Source organism: Orycteropus afer, unplaced genomic scaffold (genome assembly GCF_000298275.1).
Source record: "Orycteropus afer afer isolate SDZICR_OR568_19922 unplaced genomic scaffold, OryAfe1.0 scaffold00019, whole genome shotgun sequence".
Taxonomy (NCBI): Eukaryota; Metazoa; Chordata; class Mammalia; order Tubulidentata; family Orycteropodidae; genus Orycteropus; species Orycteropus afer.
Window position 1 is genome coordinate 5844228 of NW_006921606.1, and position 24259 is coordinate 5868486.

General features: G+C 35.7%; 1 protein-coding gene across 1 annotated transcript in view; it reads right to left on the minus strand.

Annotated features, from left to right (window-relative positions):
- MEF2A (myocyte enhancer factor 2A) overlaps positions 1 to 24259 on the minus strand; it is a 112624-nt gene that overhangs the window by 35404 nt on the left and 52961 nt on the right. Inside the window, exons 3-5 of the mRNA XM_007959943.1 lie at positions 10642 to 10773; positions 7823 to 8042; positions 6320 to 6379 (exon numbers count right to left, since the gene is read on the minus strand). Coding sequence (XP_007958134.1) covers positions 6320 to 6379; positions 7823 to 8042; positions 10642 to 10773 — 412 coding nt within the window. The remainder of the gene's footprint in view (positions 1 to 6319; positions 6380 to 7822; positions 8043 to 10641; positions 10774 to 24259) is intronic.

Here is a 24259-nt window from a genome sequence, read left to right on the forward strand (position 1 = left end):
GTATGAAAAGTGAATTTACTCTGTAAAGCTTCACCCAAATTCTAAAAAAAAAAAAAAAAAGATTATAAAATTAATTCATTTGTATAAAGCAGTGCTTGAAATTTCTGCAATAAAAAAAGACCATGAATTTAGAAATAATTGATGACATATTTGAGTCAATGGAAATTCTTATATGACAGACAACATAGATTCTGTCCATTACAAATTTCTAGACTAAAACAGGCAATGTTCTTATGATCCTTCTTCTCTTTCTGAACACACATAAGCCATCTCAACGTTTCTAGTGTAGGCAGCCCCGAAGTAGCTGTATTTCTACTCATTCAGAGACATGCACCCCCCATGGCTTCAATGAGCACTGAGATGTGAAAGACCCTTAGATTTGTCTTTCTGATTTAATTTCTAATCCATTATCAGCCACTCAGTGGCCACCTTCTCCCAACTATGTTGTTGTCATCTCAAACTCAACCTGTCCTAATCACTGTACCACTGTGATCCTCTATCACCCCTATTCTCATGTTCCAAGAGGCACACAGGCTTTGTTCGTTGTTTCTTTATATTGTATTTTACCTCATTTGTCTTTTCTTTTTATTGCCACTACCTCTGCTACAATGCAAACCCTATGAACTTCATTCTACTGTAAACAATTCTAAAGAGTGTCTTAAGTCTTTGCACTTCTAGCCTGGTATATTCTTTTCTTTTTCAGTATATTTTTAAAAAATGAAGTCACTAGGTATCTGAGATTTTACTTTTAGGTTTGATTTTTAAATGTAAGCCCAAAGTTAAAAGGAGACTCCAAACTCATTTGAACTACAGTATAAACTGAGTATTAAGTGTAAACTCTTAGAGGAGAACTACAATTACTAAATCATAATCAAATAGGTACAGTGCCCCTGTGAAAGAGCTAGCGAATTTACAATATGTACAAAAATGGCGAGCTTTATTTGCACAAATATTAATGTACAAAACTAGGTTTATTTGCTCAGATATTAATATAAATGGAAAACAAAAAATTAAGTTACAAGTAGAAAATAAATGCTCTATTTTACTACAAGAAAAATTTTATGATTATAAGGTATCATATCAACATGGCAACAAAGAAAGTTCAAAAACTAGTAAAAGAGAGAACACTTACATTTCATTCATCCTAATTATTACAGTCAACTTGGACTTCCTCTTTATTTTTCATGTGCTTATTTTTTGCATAGTTTTAAATCACTACTAAAAAGGAATTCAGTAGAAAAAATTTATTTTTATTCTGTTGAATACATTGATTTTTTCCTATTATTCACTACTATAAATAAAACTGTAATCAACTTTAGCATATTCTACTTTATTTATTTAGGAAAGATTATAAAAAATAGGTTTAATGGTGGCATAGTGCCTTAGGCATGTGACTGCTAACCAGAAGGTTGGCAGTGTAAATCCACCAGCTGCTCTGTGAAAGGAAGATGGGGCAATCTACTTCTGTAAAGATTTACCGCCTTGGAGACCCAGTGGGGGTTACTGTGAGTTGGAATTGACTCAATGGCGGCAAGTTTGGTTTGGTTTGAGAGCTTTTGGAGTTATGATTATTTTTATGACTAATGAAACATCTTGCCAAAATCTTTCCAGAAAGATTGTTACTAATTTAAAATGCCACAAGCATATATGAAATCATCAGTTTCACTACACCTTCATCTGCATGTCACAATAAAAAATGGCAATATTTAGCCAATAGGAGCTCTGGTGGTGTAGTGCCTAAGGCATTTGACTGCTAACCAGAAGACTGGTGGTTCAAACTTACCAGCCACTCACTGGAAGGAAAACTGAGCAATCTATTTCCGTAGAGATACTGCTTAGGAAACCCAAGGAGGGGTCACTGAGTTAGTACCGACTCAACGGCAGTGAGTTTAGTTTGGGTTTGGCAGATAAAGGTGGTGTGGTTTTTTTTGACCATTTGTATTTGAATTTCATAATTACTAGAATGGATAAATATCCTTTTCGATTTCTTAACTAGTTAGGTTTCTTCCTTGAATTGCATATTTAGGAACATTTAAATGTCCATTCATTTATTAAGTATTTCTCAGTTAGACTAGAGGTTCCTTTCATGCAGGTGACCTAGGTTCGATTCCCAAACAACACACCTCATGCACAGCCACCACCCATCTGTTAGTGGAGGCTTATATGTGGCTCTGATGCTGGACAGGTTTCAGTGGAGGTTCTAGACTAAGATGAACTAGAAAGAAAATCATGGCAATCTACTTTCAAAAATCACCAATGAAAGCCCTGTAGTTCACAACAGTCCAATCCACAAATGACTGTGGAAATGGCATAGGACCAGGCAGCATTTTGTTTCATTGTACATGGGGATACCATGAGTCAGGGCCTGACACGACGGCAGCTAACAACAATAATCTGTTGCATATATTTTATCTTATTTTTTCTTTCAAGAATAAGGAAAGGATATTGTTATCATATAAGACAACGACTGGGGGAGTCACTGTTTCATGCTCAGTTATTTCAACAGCTCAACGATATTGAGAACATAGATTCTTTTAAGCATTCATCTATCATCCTTGGTATGTTGGCTTGTCCTCTTAAACTGACTCATTTCATGATCTCAAGATAAAGTGTTGCAGTTCTAGCTGTCACATGCAGATAACAATATACAAAGGCTCAAAGGCTGTGGAGAATCTGTGTGTGTGTGTACTTTTTCTCCCCACTCTTTGGAATAAATGTGTAAAATAATACACAAAGTACATTACATCCTCTAAAAATTTTAAAAGTGCCTTCCTTCATATTTGTAGTGATAGTTCTTTTATATCTAGAGTATTTATTTTGAAAACTTTTCGTTGTGAACTTTAACACATATAAGATGCACAAAACAAAATCAATAATTTATCATAAACTGAGTATGTAATCACAACATAGATTAAAAAAAAATTGCCAGCACCCAAGAAGTCCCGATAATTTGACTCCACAAAAAAATCACCATTGCCCCATTAACCACTGTCATGATTTTTATAATTAAAAAAAATGCTTTACCATCTTACACATGCACCCCTAACATTATAGTTTTGCTCCAACTTTTATGTAGATAGAATCATTTAGTATTTATCTGTATCTGTTTTTTATTCACATTAGTTTGGTAAAATTTATTCATGTATCTTGATTATTGCTGTGGTTCTTTCATTTTCATTCAATATTCTTTCAAATAGGCCCACTACTTCTTCATATTCCATAACATTTCATGCTATGATAAAACAGATCAGTTTGTTAACATTCTACCTTTAGTGGGGACAGATAAAGAAAAAGCAGATACTGAAAGCTTCTCCCTAAAAAGTGTCTTGATGTAAATATTTTATTTATACACTGTAATGTTGATAGAAATATGTATTATTTCTAGATGTTGGCTGTAGCAAATAATACTAAGCACATTCCTTTGACATACTTCTTGGTGCTCATGATGCACATATGCATTTCTCTATAGTATGTAAAAATGAGTGAAATTGCTGGGTCACAAAATACACATCTCAACTTTATTGTCAAAATGGTGCACCAATTTGTACTCTCACCATCAGCATACAAGAGTTTCTATTCCATAGCCTTGTCAACACAGGGTATCTATTTAATTTTAGCCATTCTATTAGATGTGTAGTGCTATCTCTTTGTTGTTTTAATTTTGCATTTTATTGATTACCGAGATTGAGCATCTTTTCACGTTTATTAGACACCTGGATAGCTTTTTTTGTTAAGTGCCAATGTTAAAAAAATCAGTTTTCTTATTCTTATTGATTTGTAGGCATTCTTTATGATAACCTTCTGTTGGTTCTATGCATTACTATATATTCTTTTGCCTTTTACTCTTTATGGTATTTCTGATGAACATAGGTTCCTAATTTTAAAATATGTAAACCAACCAATTATTTCCTTTATGGTTAGTCTTCCTTTGGTTTCTTATTTAAAGAAGTATTCTCCTATCCCGAGTTTGTTCAATGGTTTAAAGCTCAAGGATGTCTCTACTCGCAACAGTACATGGATCCAAAGCATCCTAGCTTTTGGGGAAAAGGCAGAAAACTCAAAAAGATAGAAACAAGTCATACTAAATGGAGGGCACATCTGTACATATATTACACATCTGAAAACTACATTATCAGTAAAAATGACACAGTTTAAAGGTGAGATGAAACTATCTGGATTGGCCTATCTTGTATCTTATGTTTTAGACTGATCTCCAATTCCTTCCCTTGTTTTGTCTAATCTGTTATTAAAACCCATCCATTGAGTTTTTAATATTACTTTATTTTTTAGTAATAATTTCCATTTTCGGAACATTTCACTTCTCTACCAATAATGTCTGTTTATCTCTTTCTCATTTTTTACTAAGTTATTCAGAAATTTCTCTAATTTTCTTAAGGCAGAAAGCCTTACATTTTTGTCAAATGAATGGAATGAATACTGTGTTTTTGCACAGATAACCTCTGTTTGCCAACCATTCTCTCCTCCCAGGGTTATTTCTGAAAACATATTATGCTAATATATATATATTATATATATATATATAATACACACACATACATATATATATTTTACAACAACATGTAAAAGAAATACCTGGCATAGTGGTGCTTATGAAAATACTTCCCAAGGGGAAGGAGCCATTGGCAAATAAACATAGAAGGCATGTGTTATCTGCATAAAAATATGGTACATGCAGTTGGAAATTCTTCCTATAGTGATGTTTTCAGATGTCTCAAAGGCATACCTAGTATCTGAAAGCAAGGAGGGACTACCTGCTCTTGCTTTCAAGTAACAATTATGATAATTGTGAACATTAAGAAATAAGGACAATTTAACATGATAATAACCCAAAGAAATATAGTCATTCTTTTTTAAAGTAACTTTGTGAGTTGGGTGAATGTTTACAGAGAAAATCAATTCTTCATTCAACAATTCATACACATTTTGTTTCATGTTACTGAATGTAATCCCCTTAATCAATGTAACATCACTTATCCCACTTCCTCCCTGTGTTTCTCATTTCTATTACTCCTTCTTTCCTCACCCTTTTTCCCTTCAGAACTTTGTCCTTGGGCAAATGCCCTTCTGATCTCAAATGGCTGATTGTTCTCAAGAAAGGTTATGTACCTCCCTAGTGTTAAGGTTTACCTTGTAGAGCTGTCTATTGTTTGGCTGCAAACTGAACCATGGAGATTAGTTCAGCTCCAGGTCCAAAGAGTGAGAAGGGTCATAGTCTTGGGGATTTCACTAGTCTCTATCTTACCAGTAAGCCCTATTTTTTTTTTAAAGCCTGATCTTTTTTTTTATGATTCTGAGTTTTGTTTCAAAATTTTTCTCCCACTATATCTAGAACCTTCTATTGTGACCTCTTTCAGAGCAGTTGGTAGTAGTAGCTGGGCACCATCTAGTTCTTCTGGTCTCAAAGTCATGGAGGCCGAGGTTTGCGTGGTCCGTTAGTCCTTTGGACTAATTGTTTCCATCCATCTCTGATTTTCTTCATTCTGTTTTTGCTCCGGACATGGACAGACCAATAGTCACAACTCAGATGACTGCTCACCACCTTTTAAGACCCCAGTTACCATTCACTAAAGTAAGATAGAGAACATTTTCTTTGTCGACTATATGGAATATAGTTATTCTTATAACTTCTTTGATATATATACTACATAAGATCATAGTATCTAACTTTACCAGCACCTCAGGGTTATGTAGGTACCTTTATGACGTTTAAACTGCTAGTCAGTTTGGGAGGCATCCCAATGTGAAAGACCTTATTTAGCTGCAATCCTAACAAAGTGTGAATGTTGCATGTGTGACTTCCAAAACAGGTCCTTCAGAGAACCTCACAGTTCTCTTTGTATCTCTAGAAATAGGCTCATTACTTCTTCATATTCCGTAACATTTCATGCCATTATAAAATAGATCAGTTTGTTAACAGTCTACCTTTAGTGGAGACAGATACAGAAAAAGCAGATACTGAAACTTCTCCCTAAGAAATGTCTTGATGTAAATATATTAAGTCAGTTTAGTCTTTACGAAAGAAAAATGTCAATACTTATTGAAGGAATGAGTAACTGAACCAAGACCAAGGCATAAGGAATGAAAACAGGATGCTGTGAAAAAATATTAAGTATTTAAGTTAAAATACCCCCTCAGAAGGATGTTAAGTTTTCTCAAGGGCCATGTTTACTTTAGCCATATATCCCCATTTTTTTTCTCTTCATTTCAATTTGTAGAAAGTCGCTGTTCTACAAACAATATTCCTTTTGTTTCAAATAGGATGAATGCCTACAAAGTGAAACAGTAGAAATACACTCACCCACTGGGCTATTTCCAGCTCCATTTGGCACTGTGAGGTCAGAAGAGCTCAACATCCCACCTGACAGCATTACAGAGACAAGAGAGAGGGGAGAAAATGAGTATGAATTAGCTCTTTACAGCTGACTGAATACAAGTAACCCCCACTCCATTCTTTAAAATACACAAAAATAAACACTGGCCCAATCTGAACACAGCATTAATGTATAATTTGACATCATACAGATGAGTTTGCTATCACGCTCAAATTGATAAGAACAGGGATAATTATCATCAAGTACTATTAAATCTAGAACTAAAGGCAAAGAAGATACTGCATGACAGAGTAATGCAATAAATGCACTATAAATTTCTGCTGAATAAATGAACAAATTTAGGCAGGGGTACATGCAAAAAAAACACTCTTATCTAATCAGGGAAGCCTATTTCCCACATAGATATGTGTTGCTTAATGTTTATTCAGGCAATGTTTAACAACATATTTGTCCATAGTCCCATAAGGTTTGTTTTTTTTGGGGGGGGGGGAGTAGCTCTTTTTGTTTATTATTTTATTATTTCCCCCTAATTCTTTTAAAGACCCCAAACCCAGACTCTTGCAGCACAGGGACCACAGATGTGATACACACAGGTAAGGCAGAGGACATGGCTCTGGGTGTGAGTTCTTGGGCTTTGCCCAGCAGGCAGCAGAGACTTCGGTGTCCAGGCTGCTCCTATTGGTCAACCAGGTGGAACAGTGGGTGGGGTGGGGTGCATTCCATTCCCTCCCTGTTCACTTCCTCTCTCTGTGTTCCTGCCTTGCCCTCTCAGTCACTGCTGCCACTGCCCATCCCTCCAGCCTCTACCAGAAACTCTAGAAGCAACAGCAGCAGCAGTGGCAACGAGGACAACCAGAAACAGGCTCCCGTAAGGTTTTAATATAGTGTCTGCACACCATCCACATCACATAACGTTCTATTTCACAGACTGTTTTGTGGATGTTAAGTGATGCATATCTTTATTTCTAACATAAATGGCCTACTATTGTTGTTAGGTGTCATCAAGTCTATTTCGACTTACAGTGACCCAACGTGACACAGTAGAACTGCCCCACAGTGTTTTCTAGGCTATAACCTTTACAGTAGTTGATGGCCAAATATTTTCTCCCATGGAGCCACTGAGTGAGTTTGAATCATTAACCTTTCGGTTAGGGGGGTTAGCAGCAGAGTGCTTACCTATCAGCAACCTTAAATGGCTTACATCCAACTTCAATTCCTTGCTTATGATAACCTTAGTTTTCTGCCTATCACAGTGGCAGAAAACTGATAAGGCATTTTCATGATAAGGAAAGCTTATAGAGTGCAGATTCTTTAGAATGTTCCATTGCCTGCTATAGTGCTAGTCATAGAAGGTACTGAAAAAATACTTTAAAATGGAGCCCACCATGTAGTATTGCTTGCTCTTCTAAGCAATAAATAGTTTTTCCCCTCTTTGTTAAGGAGCTAGCAGAACATATGTCACTACATACCTGCATTGCCAGTACTTGGTGGTCTCTGAGGGGCTCCAGGGGATACATTTCTATGTAATGTGGTTTGAGGTGGTGAGAGCATGCTTGAATCTGCTAACGTTGAGCTGGATGTCAAAGATGGGGATACAAGTGAACTTCCCGGATTTGTGTAGGACAAAGCATTAGGGCTAGTCACAGGGACTGTGACAGACATTGAGAAGTTTTGAGGTGGCAAACCAGGCTACAAATAAAGAAAAAGGAAGAAAAACTATTAGTTTAATTTTCATCTACATTAAGCAACTTATAAACTTTAATTTGACAAACTACTTCTAGTAATTAAAAACAGAGGATGGAGATCAGTTCTTAAACCTATTTGCAGATTTAAGATTTTTTTTTTTCAAATTGTACTTTAACATGAGTATGTTTGACATGAACCTTTTCAGTTTCAATTTTTGTACACTGATCTTATATATATAAAGGAGCTCTGGTACTGATATAATCTATATTATAAATTTCAAATATTCAGAGATAAAACTTAAGAGTTTAGAACCTGATATTATAACAATGCAGTCAAATTTAAATATTAAAAATATATCACGTTACCAAGCAAGCATAAATTAGCTACATTACATTTCTATGAGGAGACTGCAAATATAATAAAAGGGAAACAAGTGTATACATTTATTATTAACTTAATATGTTGAACTTAGGACATTATAAAAAAGTCCAGATCTGATTTAATTAATTGACATTCTTAATGGGCAAAACTAAAGAAAAATCAAGTTATTATATACATAAAACAATGCAATCTGGGTGTAATAAAAATGCAAAGAAACTTCAAATTTAAACAACAAAATTAATTACTGAAAAACTAGTAAAGAAATTTTTGTTATGAGTTCTTTAAATTTTATTAAGATTAAATTACAAATACTATAAAATGCCATATTCTCACCCTCCAAAATATTCCAACACCTATTCATAATATTTTTTGGTTTGCCAAAATTACATTCCTATTTCTATTTTCTTCTTGCATTTCTGACATACACCATTTATAATACACTATCAATCATGATAAGTAACAGTCCACTTTATAATTTAAGTGAGAACAGAAAAAAAATTTGTTATTTGTTTTCCCCTACATTTTGAAACTGTGATTTACATAGTTAACACTGCCAATTCAGAGATGGAAGAATATACACGGTTTATATACTCTATTCAATAGTAGTTTGTTTCACATGGAAAACTGTAATAACGAATCAACAGATATAGACAATATAGACCAATGGATATATGATAAAAAAAAAATTTCAAGATAAAGCAATTTTATTCATGCAACATTTCTGCAGCTTAACATTAACTGGTTTTCCTCACAACATTCTTACAAGGTTTATTTTGTTTGCAAAACAATAATATTAATATTGCAGAAAAGCCTCTCTTACATCTATTTTCACAAGATGCTTCTATAATGTAGGTCAAATTTGAAGAATTCATCCATGATGCATTCTTTGGGGTATAGTTTTAAGAAAATTAACACTAATAATGAAATAAATATCAGCTTTGGAACCAACATGTTCTGTGAAGCATATACTACATATAAAAAATTAGAAAATTACATCCAGAATAGCTATTTTAAGTAGTTCTTGCCAATGGAGCTTCAGATGAAAAATCTCAAAAGAACTATCAAGTTCAGGAACGTGAACTCAAAAGAAGTACTGTTTAGATGTATGAGCACAGAAAAAAAGTTAATTCTACTATGTGCTATGCAACCAGTTTTAGAACACTGCTTCCTTAAATTAAGCCAAGCTTCTCTTCCTCAATACCTATAGTAGAAGGAAAGAGTAGGAGTTTGGTAGTCTCTGTTGCCAAATGGGACATTTATGAAGCACAGACCTAAACAGGTTCAGCTCTACTACTATTATAGCAATTATGCAAAGTAATAATAAATTATTTTGAAATACCAAATTTTATAAGACATCTGATCACTTTACATTTTATATTCTCAGTATCTACTCAAGTACATATGTTTTTTAAAAATCATGGGAGAGAGAGTAAAGTCTTTTATATCCCTATATTCAGAATCATGGAATATTACAGCTGATACGGAGTATTAGAGCTGAAAGGGACCTTAATTTTTATGTGAGCCAAAACAGTCATTTGGCAGCTCTGGTGGCGTAGTGCCTAAGGCATTTGACTGCTAACCAGAAGGCTGGCGGTTCAAACCCACCAGCCACTCCTCAGAAGAAAGATTGGGCAATCTACTTCGTAGTGATACTGCCTCAGAAACCCAAGGAGGGGTCGCTATAGTCGGATCCAACTCAACAGCAGTACGTTTTAAAACACTCATTTACACATGAGCAACCTGGAGTCTCAAAGGCACTGGAGCAGTAGCAGAGACTGGATTAGGTCTTTATTTTTTTTTTCCCCACTTCTACTGTTAAAACATTTAATATGTATTATTATGAGATTTCAGAAATTTCACTTTAAAATTCTATAAAACCAAAATACAAATTAGTAAAATGGCACGTTTTTTTTTCCTACTTATTGGTATCATTAAGCACTGTGAAAATAAACAAGATGTGTGGTCAATCTCTTCATGCACAAAATAAAAGCATATGCAAACCATACTTTAGTACTCACTGCGATTTTATGATTCCTCATCATATTATCAAATTCCTCATTAATTTTTTTATACTTTTCTTCCGTATGTGGAGTTAGCACATATGAAGTATCAGGGTCTGGGCTGTCGCACCCTCTGTGTTCCTTCTTGTTCAGAGCCTAAATAATGAAGTTAACAAAAAGGATCAACAAATAAAAAGTAGAGGTAAAGTGAAAGTACTTACAGGGCCTCGTTTGAAAATAAAATCACTATCTTCATTTAGTTTGCTGAATCTGTCCTCCGAGAGTGGACTGTGCTCAAAGTAATCGTCTGCATCAGGGCTCTCACAACCATTAAGGCCTTTCTTTCTTAAAGTCTGAAATACAATTGGAAAATTCACACACAAATAATACTAACTTGCCATGAATTTTTTTGTAAGAAGTTTTAAGAGAGCACAGATTGAATGAATTGAATTATATAAGAGCCACTGAAATGGTTTCAAATTATCACAAATGCACTCTAATTTTTCAAATAAGGTAAACCTTGGATAAAATCAAAATAAACGCTCCTCTTGTACACTAAAAGGAATATTTACTTGCTTGGATTGTCCCTTTCCCAACTACTTATAGAACACTAATTACTCACTGCTCTGACAGTTATACTTAAATCTGATTACAACCTGATCAACTTATCTAATAGGGCCAATGAGGATGAGAACTGAAATAGAAAAGTATCAAAATGATGCTTTGAGAGGTTACCATAATATCTTTATAAATTCAACATTTTAACAGTTTCATCCACTGATGTTCCTTTCTGCATATCACAATTTATCCTATTCATCAGAAACTGTTTTTCAAATATAGTATCCTAATACACGTAATTTAACTCTCAATTTGTTTTTTGAATACTAACATTTTCATTTCCTACATAACTTCGAGGAGCTCTGGTAGCATAGTGCCTAAGGCACTTGACTGCTAACCAGAAGGCTGGCGGTTCAAACCCACCAGCCACTCCTCGGAAGGAAGGCTGGGCAATCCTACTTCCGTAGAGATACTGCCTCGGAAACCCAAGGAGGGGTCGCTATGAGTCGGGGCCGACTTGACGGCAAATAACGACAACAACAACAACAACACTTCGAAGCATAAAAGCACAAACTTAACACTTATTTATACATTTATATATCAGGAATGATTTCTGTGCATATTATATGTACATTGTATTATTAGTAACTTTACATATTTAAAAAAAATTAATCAGAACTTTTCCTCTTTTGCTAGCTCCTTTATGGTTTCATTTAATTTACTTAATTGACTTTCTGGAGAATTTTCTTGAGTATCATCAAAGTATTCCATAAACCACACTGATTTATCTTCCTCTGTGTTTTTTGGGAAAAAATATAATGAATATTGTTAGTTTTCTGACTTTTAATTTTCTTAACTTAAAAAATCATGATGATTTTAAAAAGAATAAATTTACATTTAAAATAAAGGGCTTAAATATATATTTATTTCTAGAATGTCTTAAGGATTCTATTTTAAATTCTTATGGATTGTATTTTACAGTAGTGTTGGTATTTACTGTCTAGTTGATTCTGACTCATGGAGACCCAAAAGGACAAAGAACTACTGATTTCGATTATCTTACACTTTGAGACTTGCTGATTTTTCCAGCCAGTCACACAGAAGGTAGTAAATTTTTCCAAGTAAGCCTGCCCACTAGCAGAGCTTATTTAATTAGGGTAAAAAGTCCGATCAATTATCTAATCCCAGATAAATTCATAAATAAATATTATTTAAATTATATTTAAGGTTATTTTAATAATTCATAATAAAAGATCTTTGTATCCTTTAAAATATGATTTGCAATAATTATGGGTGCTTATTTTACTTTTTTCTCGAAGGAAGCAGAATATAAACACATAATACATTAAGAGTAGAGCATTCTTTCATTTCTCTTAAATCATATTATTTATTCAATTTGATTTTTATTGCATGCATAAAGAATCATAGGTAATCATTAGTGTACATATGTTAGATTTTCAAATTGCTTGGCATGTGCTAAAAATTCCATACACAATGCCTGAAATTCTCATTACACTAAACATAACCATATAGCAACCGTTATACCTGTTATCTTAAAATCTGTCCCATGGCACTGAGCTATGTAGGTCTAACTAATCACATGGACATTTATGTGCACTTAGCCATAAAAGGTCTTGTTGTTTAGAACACTAAAGGATGGAAAGAGTTATTCTGCCCTCTCCAGAGCAGCAAGTTCTGCCTGCCAATTTGCTGCAGGTTGCTATCAGTAGTAAAAATGTTAACACTCAGAATACTGGAACACATTTAACTCTCATAACCTACACAACCCTAGAAACACTTCCTACATACACATTTTGGGAATGTCATGAAGTTGACTGATTTAAAAACCAGAAATTGAAGAGTACTTTAAATATAAATTTGTATTTGGCATTTTATTACAATTTTAAGACTATAAACAATTGGTTTACTTTCAGTCTAGCTGAAATTTTCAGATACTTTTCTCTCATTTTCATATATTTTTAAGTCTAAGTAATTAATAATCTTGCTCTTTTTGATATCCTGAAATGCTAATCATTAAACTTTACACAGATACTAATCATCACATATCTCTTTGAACATTTTCTACAGAAGAAGAAAAGAATATAGCATTTGTTTAATAATTGCTTGTACTGGTAATTTTTATTCCACAACATTAGGGTTAACCCTACTTGTACACATGGGGAAAGAAAGCTCTCCAGTATCTTTAGCTCTGCAAGCCTTCACTTCAGAAGGGGTTACCGTCATTGTGAGGGAATTTAAGAGGCCGTATCAGCTATGCAGATAACAAGCTAATGTACCTCTGTCTGATATCCAACTTCTGTCTTCTTATCATCAAAACATGAAGAGTTATTTTGAAGGCCCAACTACCATAAAAAGACTTTTTCTGTCTTCTTTATCATTACCAAACAGCATAATAGTAAAAGTTTCTCCTGTGTCACTGGTACTAACAAGTGGAATGCTGTAATCTATTAACAAGGCCAGGAGAGGGATATGAGAGACAGGCCAGCGTTTTGCAACACATTAGCTATAATAAAAAACACTTGCTCCATGAAGAAAACAATCTAAAAAGTCACCAATTTTAGGAATCAGCTTGTAAGTGGAAAAATAAACTCATAAAGAGTATTAATATTTGCCTATGAGCACTCTATGGCTATTAATGTTGATCATCATGTTTCATTCTAAAGTAAAACAAAGCTTCTAAACTGTTTATTCCTAGTAAATGTGAGTGACATTTTTTCAGTGCTATTCTGGCAGATTTAAGAAAACTCAATTGTGCCAAAACTCAATTGTGCCAAAATGATTTCAAATTTCAGTGGCATCTACAATTTAAGCTATCTTGTTGTTTTTCTGCAATACAATTGTATTCTGAAACATACACTATAAAATGCCAAAGAATCTGTTGTGATGAGCAATTAAATTATTAATCAATTTAAGCTAATTTGACAATTGTTCTATACCTTTTATAGTCATGTTCCAAAACATGTTTAAAGGTTCTAACTGGCACTAAAACTTAAGCAAAAATCCTAAAATTAATGCACCTATAATACTCATCAGCTCGTTTCTATAGAAAACAAAATTTTATTTTTGGATGGCCAGTTAAGCATCTTCTTTTTTTTTTTTTGGTCATAATAAAGTTAATTTTCCATTGTGATTTTAAAGGATTTTCTTTTTGTGATATTTTGGGCCAATTCAGGTACTTTCTGCATACTGGCATTTACGGTATAAAATCCTTATTTAACATTTACTTTTCAACATTAAGGAGCTCTGGTGGCATAGTAGGTATGATGATAACTAGAAGGTGGGTGGTTCAAACCCTCCACTGTTACCTGGAAGAAAGAGGAGGCAATCTACTTCCATAAAGATTTACAGCCTTGGAAACCCCAACGAGGGTGTCATGATACATCGGAATCAACTTGATGTCAATGGGTTCAACATTAAATATGTAAAAACAAATTGTGAAAGACTTTTAAATGGACTAAAAATATTACTAAGCATCTTTAATGGAAAACTATGCATTATTTAGGGTACTTTTCTGGCTTTGAGCTATTTTACAACTCTGTAGAGATAAAAGTTAATTTGTAGAAAACTGATAGTAATGCAAATAATGCATTTACAGACATTTAAGAGGAGTCCTGGTAGCACAGTGATCAAGCATTCAACTGCTAACCAAAAAGTGAAGTCTGAATCCACCAGCTGGTCCACGGGAGAAAGATGTGGCAGTCTGCTCCCATAAAAATTAACAACAAAATTCCCCCAAAACTCACTGCAGTTTAGTCGATTCCAACTCATAGTGAACTTTAGAGGACTGAGTAGATCTGCTCCATAGGGTTTTCAAGGTTGTAAATCTTTAGCATTAATTTGATTGTTTTTAATAGACATTCAAATACCTGTCTGGTGGATGTTTAGTTGACTTTCATGCCTCAGTGTATAAGAGGCTTTAACTACTACACCATCACGGCTCCTCCATAAAGATTATAGGCTTGGAAACCCTAAGGGGGCAGTTTTATTCTGTCCTATAAAAAAAAGAAAAAAACCAAACTCACTGCCATAGAGTTGATTCTGACTCACAGTGACTCCCACTGGGTTTGTAAGGCGGTAAATCTTTATGGAAGTAGACTACCCCATCTTCCTTCCAGGAGCGGCTGGTGGGTTTGAACCGCCAAACTCTGGTTAGCAGTCAAATGTCTTAGGCACTGTACCACTAGAGTCCCTTTCTCTGTCCTATAGGGTTTCTATAAGTCAGAATCAACTGGAGGACAGTGGGTTTGGTTGTTTTTTGTTTTTAATAGACATTCACATAATTTCTGTCTGGTGGAGGTTCAGTTGATTTCCTTCCCTCACGATTTAAGAGGTCAGTTTTTGCATCTATGAAGCAAATTCATTTCGGTCTTCCTGATGGGCTAATGCATTTGTGTGGTCTTTGGATATGCCTGTTAACTAGTATCATTTTTTTTCCACGTCCCTCCATAATTAATTAATGAGTTCAAACTTTCCACTCATCCAATCACTTGGAAAGGGATCAAAACTGGAGATCTTGGTTAGAGGTGGGAGGAAAATTAAAAAACACAAAAATGACCAGAATTACTAGTCAGATAGATAGAGACTGGTGAAACTCCTCAGACTAAGATCTCAGGTTATCTTTTGTGCCTGGAAATGGACTCACTTCTGTGGACTGGCTCTCAGCCAAATGGGAGAAAGGCCTACAAGCAGAACACCTATCCCAGGGAGATACACCCACCTACCCTAGGGAGATGCACCCCTTAGATCAATTAGCCATGAGACATTAAAAGGCAGCATTCACAGAGGGAAAGCTGGACAGACAGGAATGCATAGATAAGAAAGGCCCAGGGAAGGAGTAAGCACAGGGAAGAGAGGGCAGGAGAGTTTTTTATGATTGGGGATTGTAATTAGGGCCATGAAATCAAATGTACATGAACTGTTGAGAGTGAAACGAATCTGCTTTGTAAATTTACACCCAAATCACAATAAAAACAACAACAAAATTATGACTCATACTCATGTAATATCTGTTTGAGAGTCATGATTTTACTCCTTTTGAAAATTTTAATAGTTATGAGCATCAAACTACACTAGACTCATTATCATTTATGATACAATTAAACTTAGGGGAAAAGAGATTTTTAATGACCTTTGTTAGGACTAAGCACTGGACTAAGCAGTGTTTGTTTTTATTTGAAAGTGAAAATATTTGATTATCTGATTAATGATCTACATTAGTTTATATGGTATCAAATGATCAGAGAAAGCTTGTGAGCTCTCAATACTCTTCTTCAAGGAATTAAAGAAAGTAATCCTAATTCTTATGACAATTAAGAAATTAAATGTTATTCATATCAAAGCATTAAGAATACAACTGCTTCAAACAGCAAATCCCACAATCTGAAGCAGTCTTTCTTTTCATCTGAAGCTACTGAGATCTAAGGTGAAATTGAAGTTAATAGGGAAAGGTGGGTAGTTGTGGTGGTTAAGTTTGTGTGTCAACTTGGTTGGGCCTGGTTGAGTGGCTGGGCAGCTGGTGGTAGTTATTCCCCATGATGACACTGGCAATCAGCCCCATGGTGGGATCTACCACAAGCAGCTGAGTAGCTGCTTTAGGGATGTGGTCTGTTTCCCGTATACAGGCAGCAGCTATGGGAATGGTCTCCAGCTTATGGCACACTTGAACCCTGCATGTAGCTGTGTCATTGTTCAGCAGCCTGCCATACTCTGCTGACCTTGGGACTTTCAATGGACTTGAGTTAATGGCCTGTCATGTGGTTTGGTAACATCAGTACTGTGCCTTTTTATCTGTTGACCTTGGGCTCGTTAGCCTCAGCAGCCAGTAGCTGCCTGAGTGAAGAGATGCCTCTAGCTTCAGTGGGCTGGGAGCAAGAGCTGAAACTCAGGGTAAAGGGGCTTTCACCCAGCCCCTAGAGCCAGGCACTTTGAACTTGGACTTCTAGCCTCCCAAACTGTAAGAGAATAAACTCTTGTTTGTTAAGGCCATCCTATTTGTGGTATATTTTTGTTAGAGTGGCACTAGGTAACCAAAACAGTAGTGTTCTGCCTGCAAGCACTTCCAGGGAAAAGAGATCCCTGCATGACATTTTTACCCCTTCTCTGTGCTGGAAATGTCCAAAATAAGCTAAAAAGTAAGAGAAGGTGTTGCATTCAATAAACAAGTTAGTTTTTAGAAAGTCACCTACAGCCAACTTCATTGTTTTTTGGTTATCTTGGGGGAGGTTTGTCTCCATTTTTATCCTTCCTGTAAACTGCTAATCTAGCCAGAATGATCAAAATTATTGTCCTCCTAACAGTCACAAAAATTCATTCACTGATATCACCTCAGCTGTTTCCAAATCCTGCCCTCTATCTTTTCTGTATGACTGTTTTATAGCTCACTATGGTGTAATAAATTACATAGTGTGGCTTTTCTAGCCATAAGTCTTTGTAAACTCCATGATGCAATTTGCTGTGAGCAACTGAGTAGCTCCTGATTGTTAAAATTATCCACCTAGGGTATTTCTGTCGAGAGCAGCACAAAGTAATTTTCTATGAAGTTTGTGCTCTCTCAGGTGTATAGAATTCTGATGTTGAGATTGGTTAGTTTGGCCACTCTGCCAGGCTCAAAAGGAGCCCTCCTAGAGGCAGCTGGGAGATGCGAGGGACACCCACTGGTGGGAGAGAGACATCGAGAGACATGCACTGCTTGGAAAGAGACAGAGAGAGACTGTCGGTTGAGAGATGGCAGGCTGAGAGAGACTGAGCATATTCCTGAACTTGAATTGTAGCCCGTTGCTTCCCTAATAAACCCCATAATCTGTGAGTTCTGTGTGGCCACTGCAGTGAATTATCGAACCCAGCAGAGGTGGTGGGTGCTGCGGGAGCAACAGTTGGTGTCAGGGTTGGTGAAAGAGCTGGAGGGAGGCAGCTATGTCTGACCTCGCAGGAAAAGGCCTTGAGCTACTGATGATGACTCTGTCTTCCTCTTGTGGGGTTAGAGGAGGCCAGAAGATGCAGCCTCCCTGCCTCCTTGGCACTCACTATGGCCTACTTTAGGAGCTCTGATGGCACAGTGTCTGAGGCATTTGACTGCTAACCAAAAGGCTGGTGGTTCAAACTCACCAGCCACTCTGCAGAAGGAAGACAGGACAATCTACTTCCGTAAAGATTTACCACCTCAGAAACCCCCTGGGGGTCATTATGAGTTGGAATCAACTCTATAGCAGTAGGTTTTTATGGCCTAGTTTATACCCTTCTTTTCATGAAACATTTTCCTCTCTTGCTTTTTACTCTAAACTTTTAAGAGGACTTACTATGTACAGGACATTAGTGTAAGATAAGGTAGGTACCTTTTATTACCTATTTTCTGCATATTACCTGTAGAAGCTCTCTGGTGGCACCTTAACAAATCTAAGAATTTTAAAGTCAAAGACTGAACTCTAGATTGCTTTACATTTTCAAAGTCTAGACAAGGTGCTATACACAGATAAAACATGTATCTATTAATATATGCAGAGATATCAGTTTGTACTAGGATCCATGGAACTTGTTGATATTTGACTTAATAGCTGATATTCTAAAAGCTGCTGGTAGATTCTCCAGTGGCTTTCTGATATGAAAGATTAGAATTGATAACTAGGAATGCTCTTCCTTTATACTGAATGTGCAGTTACCTATAATCAATTAACAGTCCAAGGTTCTGATTCTGGATCTTCCAATAGAAGCACCTGCAATTATTTTAAACCCAGTAGTCTGGAGCATAAACCTGGAAATTTAAAAAAACAAAAGCCATACTTTCAAGAGTAAGGGAAACCTCATGTGATCTATAGAGGGTCAATGCTGTGTGGAAAAAGAAGAAAAAAAAATCGATATAAAGGTCCTATGACTCACTAAATGTTTTCTCGTAACTGTGACATAAAAGGCAGCATTATTTTTTTAAACTTAGGAACTATAGTTTAATTATAAAAACGGTTAATTGGACAATGACCCTGAATACTGCTTTATTTTTATATACTAAGACCATCAGTTGTACTTTAAGGAGAGTCATCTTGCAAACAAGCTTTGGTGGTGTAGATGAATGACCTTGAAGCCCTTGAGATAGTTTCTAATGTGATGAAGTCAGGTATTCTTTCCTGTCTCTGGATGACCTCTGCCTCTATTCTTTTAGTTAACCCTCCCTTTAGCTTGAGTTATTTTAGATGAGTCTATTTCTTATAAGCAAAGAACCCTGATAAACTTGTCAGTGATCCTTTTGGTCACAATTTGATAGTTCTCTTATCAAACATTTTCAAGTCTCAAACAAATCTGGCGAGGATCCTAAACTTGAATATGACTGAGGACTACTTACTACTCTGGCTACAGACAACTGATCCAAATAATGGGACATTGACTAACAGAGATATTTTAAGTCGTTGTGTTCTATTATTCTACTTATGAATTAGTAGAAACCTTACCTTTTAAGTTCAGGGAAACATTTACGAAATTGTGGGCATATTCTACTGCTTGGCAGGCCCTGTACACTTGCCTCTCATCTTCTATTCTATGTATTAAATTTGGGAGCTCTGGTAGCATGGTGCCTAAGGTACTTGACTGCTAACCAGAAGGCTGGTGGTTCAAACCCACCAGCCACTCCTCGGAAGGAAGATGGGGCAATCTACTTCCATAGTGATACTGCCTCGGAAACCCAAGGAGGAGGTCGCTAAGAGTTGGGTCTGACTCAACAGCACATAACAACAACAACAACAGTTGGGTCTGACTCAATGGCACATAACAACAACAACAACATATTAAATTTATTGGTGAAACTGGAGGTGGGAAGAGAAAAGGAATGATGGAAAGGACAGAAGGAGAAGAGACTTGAGGAGGCAAAAATAATGCTGGCTAGACTTTTTTAAAGTAAGTGTATCAGTTTTTTTTTTTTATAATTAAAAAAAATTGAAATGAATCATTAATTAGGCAGGGGCAACAAACTTACAGCTTATATACTTACTGCATGTTAAACAAACAGGAAAATAACATATGTGTATGTAATATATGTAAGAATATTTATATACTTATAGACTCACATGCAAACATACATACATTACTACAATCTTTCATGTAGGTTTACAAAGTAAAAAAAGAAAACTAGTACACAGAGTATCTTTCATTATAAATTGTATTTTGAAAATATTTAAACCATGTGAGGTCTGAAATAAGGACTCGTAAAATCCTAGAGGACTGGCATTTTCCAGAATGTTGAGATATGCTACTACATTTTAGATTTGGGAGTTTATTTTGACTAAGTATTTATCAAAGCTCATGCCTAGTAAGAATTCAATTTTTAACTACTGTCTAGGCAAGAATTAAAATGTTTTTAATATATGCTCAATTTTATAATGGTAATTGTTTAAGGATTATAGTTAGTTACCAAATTCTATTCCAAAATAAGAGAATCACAGCACCTAGGAGTGTAAGTCTGAGATTAAAAGTACTCAAAAAGTGTACATGCATGATTCTTAAATGCAGAAGAGCTAGTTAATGAAATTAATCTACAATTTCACCCTTCAAGTTAAATTTCTTTCTGTGATGCAACTGGACAATAAATGCTCTATAAATACTTGCTGAATGGACAGTCAGTAGTTACAGCACAAAGTACTTCCAAAACAGAGGAAATGTCTTAAGCTTCTAGGAATCAGACTATTAGAGTATTTTAAAAATGAGCAAAGTTCTCCTTTTCCCCATTTAATTATTGTTTCCTATTTTGAAGCATAGTGGCTAAGACACTTGCTTGCTGACCAGACGGCTGGCGGTTCAAACCCACCAGCCACTCCTCGGAAGGAAGGTTGGGCAATCCTACTTCTGTAGTGATACTGCCTTGGAAACCCAAGGAGGGGTCGCTATGAGTCGGGGGGTCGACTCGACGGCACATCATAACAACAACAACAACAACAATTTTGAAATAGGTACTTCTTATTCTTTCTAGGCACGTGGGATGCAAGAACATTTAATTTTTTAAAAATTGTGAGATATATAAGGAAAAGTACATAAAATTTTATACACAATTTAACAAATAATTATAAACTGAACACCACTGATTGCAATCAGTCTGGAAAACAAGCATTATCAGAACCCTGTATTTCTCCTTCAACCACACAGTAACCTTGTTCTTCTCCAATACAGGTAACTCCATCTTGCTTCTTTGGTGACAATTTTATGGATTTTCTTTATAGGTTTCCTAACAATACACACATCCCCAAAAATGTTTTAGTTTTGCCAATTTTTGAATATTATGTGACTGGAACCATATGCAATGTGTTATTTTGAGTCTTGGTTCTTTCATTATATATTGTTCGTATGATTCATCTACAGGTTGCATAAAGTTAAAGTTTGTTCATTTTCATTGAATATTGTATTTTGCTGTATGGGAAAAAATTACAATTACACTGCAGACAGATATTTAAGTTGCTTCAAGTTTTGGGGTATTAGAAAAAATGCTGCTGTGAATATTTTTGAAGACAAAGTCACTGTATAGGCGCTCTGGTGGCATAGTGCCTAAGGCATTTGACTGCTAACCAGAAGGCTAGCAGTTCAAATCCAACAAGCACTTCTCAGAAGGAATACTGGGCAGTCTACTTCCACAGAGATACCACCTCAGAATCCCAAGAAGGGGTCCCTATGAGTCAAATTGACTCAGTGGCAGTGGGTTTGTTTTTTGGTTTTCAGTCACTGTATCTCTGCACACATTTCTCTAGGCTATATCAGAAACCCAAGGAGGGGTTGCCATGAGTTGGGTCTGATTTGACGGCCCTTAACAACAACATATTCCTAGGTCTAGAAATGTTCATAAAATATGTGTATTTTCAGTTATACTAGATAATGGAAAAGCTTTTAAAAGAAGTTGTATAAAAGTACATGCCAACCTCCAACGAGGATTTAATTTGCATTCCCTTAACTACTATTAAGTTCATTTCATATCTATTGGTCATCTAGATTTTCTCTTTTGTAATGTGCCTATTCAAGTGTTTTCCATTGACTTGTCTCTATTATACTGACTTGTAGTGGTTCTTTAATGTATTGGAGGTCTTTCCCCCTTCTGTAGCATGTTTTTTCATTTTCATATTTTGATGAAGAGGGGCTTTTAGTTTTAACATAGTCAAATTTATATTTTCCTTTACAGTTATCCTTTATGATAGCTGTTTTTATTTCCTACGTCAGAAATCCTTTGCTACCTTCAAAATCCCTAAAAGTCCTGTATTATCTTCTTTTTAGAAGATACAAGCTTTATCTTTCATGTAATTTTCCTGGAGGTGAAGTAGGGTTCAATTTAATATTTTTCTTATGTAAGTAACAAATTGTGTCAGCACCATCTGCCACATCTGTCATATATCAATTATCCATATATGCATGGCTGTTTCTAGGCTATTATCCCATTGGTATGCTTGTTTTTTATACCAATGCCACAGTATCTTAATAACTTAAAGCTTTACAATTAGCCTTAGTATCTTACAGAGCAAATCCTCCCACACTGTTGTTGTTTTTCGGAGTATCCGATCTTTTCCCTTTGAATTTCCCTATATAATTCAGAATAAATTGTTGAATTCTTTTAAAAAAGAACTTGTTGGGATTTCCATTGCCATTTCATTGAATCTACACAAATTATTTTATGTAGCACAGATATACACAATATTGAGATTTCCAATCCATGAACATTGTGTAATTCTGTTAAGTCAACCCTGCATTCTTAGGAAAAATCTAATTTAGCCATGATATAGTACTCCTTGTATATATTACTTGATTTAATTTCTATATTAGTTAGCATAAGTAATGCAAGATGTTTTAACAAACACATTCACAAATCTCAGTAGCTTAGCACAATGAAAGTTTGCGTCTTATTCATACAAAGCCCAATGAGGATGTTACTAATTCTCAGAGCGCCTTGACCTAAAATATCCCATTTGGATTTTCTCCCACCGGCTAGCACACAGAGAAGAGAGAGTATGTAGCTCAGGCATGGAAGCAGTATGGATCACATTTCCAATTCTGACCAACTTTCAGTTGCTCAGAACTCAAGTCATATGGCCCTTCCTAACTACAAGGCAGGCTGATGATACAGAGCCTAGATTGTGCTCAAGCAGTAGAGGAACTTGGTCATTGTGAAAATAAAAAAAGATATGAGCACAAAGAAGTAGACTAATATTGTGTTTCAAGAGTTACGCATTTCTGTTCAGTGAGACTGACTTATGCTTTTTCTTTCTAGAACTCTCCTTGCTGGTTTTGCCAACAAGGTCAGGATTCATATACTAAGGCAGGGAGTGTTCCCTCTTTTTTTATTCTCCAGAAGAGTCTGTAAAATATTAGCATTACTTCTTCAAAAATCTGTTAATACTTGCTCACGAAGCCATGTGAACATGAAGTTTCCTCATGGTAACTTAACAATAAGCCTATGCATGTTTTCTATTTCTTTGTGATTCAGTTTTGACAAAATTAATTTTCATGGAAACTTTTCCAGAGTCAAAATTTTGAGGCACAGCATCATCTTGAGATTATATATGCTCAAAAAGTATGTTAAAACAGTCGTTGAACAGAAAACTAAATGCTACCTTTGAGATAATTTTGTTCACCTCCTACATTTATACAGTCAAGAGATATCCAAGTACTCATCTCTCACCCCACCCCACTCCATCCCAACCAAACCTACTGCCATTGAGTAGACTCTGACTCATAATGACCCTTTAGGACAGAGTAGAATGGTTCCTGTGGGGTTTCCAAGGCTGTAAATCTTTACAGAAGCAGACTAACTCATCTTTCTCCCACAGAGCTGCTGGAGGGTTTGAACTGCTTACTTTTTGGTTAACAGTTGAATGCTACAACCACTACGCCACCAGAACTCCTTCCCACAGTTATGAAATGGCAAAACTCAGACTAAAATCTAAGTCTCCTCATTCCAAGTCTAGTGTTCCTTCCACTACCCTGTGTTAGTTAAGCTGTTAACTACATCAGTGAATCAACAGAATAAAGGGAGACTAGGTTGTATGTGACTTGGAGCTACTTCAACCAGTGCATTTGGGAAGAGAACACATTTCTACTGCATGCAGTTGTAAGCACAGCTTTCATACTCTGAATGGTAAGGATAACACCCCCCCTCCTTCCACAAATCACAATAGTCTTGAGTCACTTGTCTCCCAGGAACTGGATACTGGACAGCCCAGAAGGCTCAGCTTGCCACCATGGATAATGTAACTCTATTGTAGGTACCCACACATAAAGGACTTCTTCAGTAGAGCTGATTTCCAGTGC